The sequence below is a fragment of the Cibotium barometz genome, chromosome 48, assembly GCF_041138505.1.
Source record: "Cibotium barometz isolate CiBa-2024 chromosome 48, ASM4113850v1, whole genome shotgun sequence".
In the NCBI taxonomy this organism is placed as follows: Eukaryota; Viridiplantae; Streptophyta; class Polypodiopsida; order Cyatheales; family Cibotiaceae; genus Cibotium; species Cibotium barometz.
In genome coordinates, this window is record NC_141093.1 from 23,178,926 (window position 1) to 23,182,130 (window position 3,205).

Sequence of the window (3,205 nt, forward strand, 5' to 3'; positions counted from 1 at the left end):
CTTCGATACTAGATATTTCGTAAATGATTATAAGAATTATATTATTATATTATTTTTATTCTATTTATATTAGTGTTCTTTACTATTTTTTGTGTTTCACATACTCTCTCTCTATGCTAAGTTGGACTTTTTTACACGGCCCAAAAGTAATCTCCCAAATCCCCTAATGTAATATATATATATGTAGTATGGTATAGAAGAGTAGTAGAAGGAGAGAAGAAAGTAGGAGCTGCTATGTTGAGCATCTAGGAGCTACCATGTGGCAACTTGCAAATAAGATATACACAACACAAGACGAGACGAGACAACACAAGAGGAGAAGAAGAAGAACAAAAGGCTCCTAATGCCTATTTATAGTAGCAAAACCGGAAAACGATACATAATATAAACTAGTTCGTTGCACTGCCCCCATCCGTGCACAGTCTGTCCCACCTTTACATTCTGGCACGTGGCTAAAGAGAAGAGATATAGTTTTTTGCCTCGTGGTTGTAGCTTTCAAGTAGTGTGAGTTATAGTGTAGAGATGTGTGTAATGAGAACATAGGCTACAAAGCATGGCCTCACTTGCATGATGTCCATGATATTTTGTTATGAAAATGAGAGTAATGCTTAATGACACTTGTTTGTGTTTTATTGTTTCTTGTGCTAAGCAATGAACAATGAAATGGATGATGCTGCTTGCTGTTTTATTTGGATCCCATTTGGATGGTGATCACGATTTACTCATAGCTTATTTGGATCCCTTGGATGGTCACGTTAACGTGGTGAGCATGAGGCTTCACGACGATGGTGATGACCACCCTCTCATCATTCTGTATGCCGATGCGCCGTAGGTTGTCGCCAATCTCGAATTTCACGTTGACGAAGAGGTGCTTATCCTTGCCTGATGAGGGAATGATGTTGAACGTGCCCACGTATTCGGCGCCGCTAGCTTGGGTGTTCTCGTCAGCGTCCGGCAGATTGACAAACACCAGCAGCTGCACAAAGCTATCCCTCGCCACCTCCACGCCCTGAATAAGCAGCACCTCCTCCTTATCATCGGGCTTCTCGCCGGACGGCCGCCTCACCAGTGCAGTGAGCTTATCTCCCAAATCAATGCTTCCGTTCTGCGGTGCAGCTCCTATCTCCGAAACGCCCATTACGGCAGCGTCGGCGGCTGCGCTGCCGTTGGATGCCGGCTGTGGTGAGTAGTTCAGCCATAGTTCATCTGCACTTACTTTCTCGTAGCTCACCCCTAATTTCGTGTTGTCCAGAGCGTCCCGGACCTTCACTGTCACCAGGTTTGCGTTCTCGTCGTAGAAGACGAACTCCGCGTCCAGGAAGTCGGGGTCGGAGTGGTCCTGGCGCCGGCCGCCGGGGATGGATTTCCACACCTGCCACAGTCTGTCTAGGTTGCTGTGGTGGGCGAAAAAAATGGGATCTCGGGCAGCCGTACTGAAGGTGCCCATGTCTTCGTACAGGGGCTGCGTGGGGTCACCCGTCCAGTGGTGGACGGCGTCGTGTTGGACGTTCTCGAGGCTGCCACCTAGAGGCGCGTCCAGGACCGTGGAGTTGGAGAGGTCGGTGCCAATCCTGCATGTGAAGGCCTAATTGTAATTAATTCAATAAGGGCAAGATTAAGCGCAATTTAGCTACGATTGTATGAGTGTTAATACCTGTAGGCGCCCCCCATGAAGAGCTTAGCCGTCGAAGCTTTAACTAGAGACTTGTACATGGAGTTGAGGTTCTCGTTCACGATATCGGAATCAATCGTGGCATTGGACAGAGGAATTAGGTTCACAATCGCCGGAGGAAGGTGGGACTGGTCTCGATAGGCGTCGTAGAGCGAGGTGCCGTTGCGAACGAACATGGCCGGCATCACGTTGCCTCCGTCCCGCTGGTCGTCCCAGTTCCAGAACAGTAAGGAGAAACTGGGGTCGCCCAGCAGGCTGCCCAGAATGCGCTCGTGGAAATAGAGGTACCAGCGATGCCAAGGCAGAAAGAGCCAGGAGAAGTGCACCTCCATGAGCACGTCGCCGCTGGCGCCCGCCTGTTTGTAAGCGCCATTGCAGAAGGCGCAGTGGACGTTGGCTTGCACCGCCATGCTGCGCGGATCGTCGGCCGGCAGAGCACGCATAAGCTCGTAAGCTCTGGCGTACTTGGCGATGTATTCCTCGCTAGCGCGGTGGGCGGGCTTCCGGACATGCTTCTGTGAGGGCGGGAAGGCCTTGAAGGAGAAGTTAACACCAGCATTGTTCTTGGGCAACGGCAAGCAGCAGTTGAGGGTGAGCGTGAGCGGGGGGCCTAATAGGGAGCTGTCCCTTGCAAGCCCGCACTGGCTGAGGTCGGGCGCCCGGACAGGCGCGGCCCGCCCAAGCTGTACAATAAGCAGCAGTGCGGTTAAGAAGGAGAGGTAGAGCAGCTTATGCATGGTCACACTCATGGTTTCGTGGATAGATTTTGGTCCTACCAAGACAGGAGAGATTTGCAATGGGTTGCTAGATTGACAGCCTCTACATGCTTATATACACACATGTATGATGTCACATGTGCCACAAGCGTGCCAGCTACACAGCACTCAAGCATACTCCTGCGTCACCTAACTGGCTTTATTTTTCTAAAATTTGCAGGTCTCTGAGCTCAAAGTTGACTGGCATGATGCCCTGACTCATGAGGATTTTTTTTTTAGAGGCTTTTTTTCCCCCCCTAAAATTTGCCGGTAGCTTCAAAGGTTTAGAGGGTTTTTAATGCAAATATTTTAGCTAGAATTTGACTGAGGAATTTTTAGAATTGAGAAATTAAATTTTACTAGTTAAACTAAAAATATTTTCTGTGGTTTATTTCATCCAACCTAGGTTACCAAAAGTCAAGCTCATATTATATGTCAACCACTAGTAGTTTAGCCCGTGCACGTATATAATTCCCAGCTTGATATTTTTCAAATTCTTAGAGTAATAGGAGCCTACCTTTCCTTGTCTCAAACTTTCAAATTCTTGCTACGTGGCAGTTTTCAAAAACTCATAAAATTAATATATATAATATAATATATATATATATATAGACAATTAGATAGACTAGTGAGCAAGCCATGCTTCAAGTCTTTTGAGACTCTAAATTCAAATTCCACCTAAACCTCTTCTTTCCCTTCTCCAACCTCCAAATTCTTGTCACATGGCAGCTTTGTGAAACTCTTCCTTAAGATAATATAATATATGGAGAGGAGAAAA

General features: G+C 47.2%; 1 protein-coding gene across 1 annotated transcript; it reads right to left on the minus strand.

Moving 5' to 3' along the window:
* Positions 1 to 602: 602 nt before the first annotated feature.
* On the minus strand, positions 603 to 2,484 carry LOC147610978 (polyphenol oxidase I, chloroplastic-like). Its single transcript, XM_086785625.1, has 2 exons — positions 1,655 to 2,484; positions 603 to 1,571 (listed from the first exon to the last, which is right to left on the minus strand). Exons 1-2 carry the CDS (start codon positions 2,419 to 2,421, stop codon positions 719 to 721), a joined length of 1,620 nt encoding a protein of 539 aa, XP_086641751.1. The 5' UTR covers positions 2,422 to 2,484; the 3' UTR covers positions 603 to 718.
* Positions 2,485 to 3,205: the final 721 nt, after the last annotated feature.

Coding starts and splice junctions, on each gene's coding strand:
- LOC147610978 (XM_086785625.1), bottom strand. CDS start 2,421: ATGAGTGTGACCATGCATAAGCTGCTCTACCTCTCCTTCTTAACCGCA. Junction 1,572..1,654: donor TTCATGGGGGGCGCCTACAG/GTATTAACACTC, acceptor CTTCACATGCAG/GATTGGCACCGACCTCTCCA.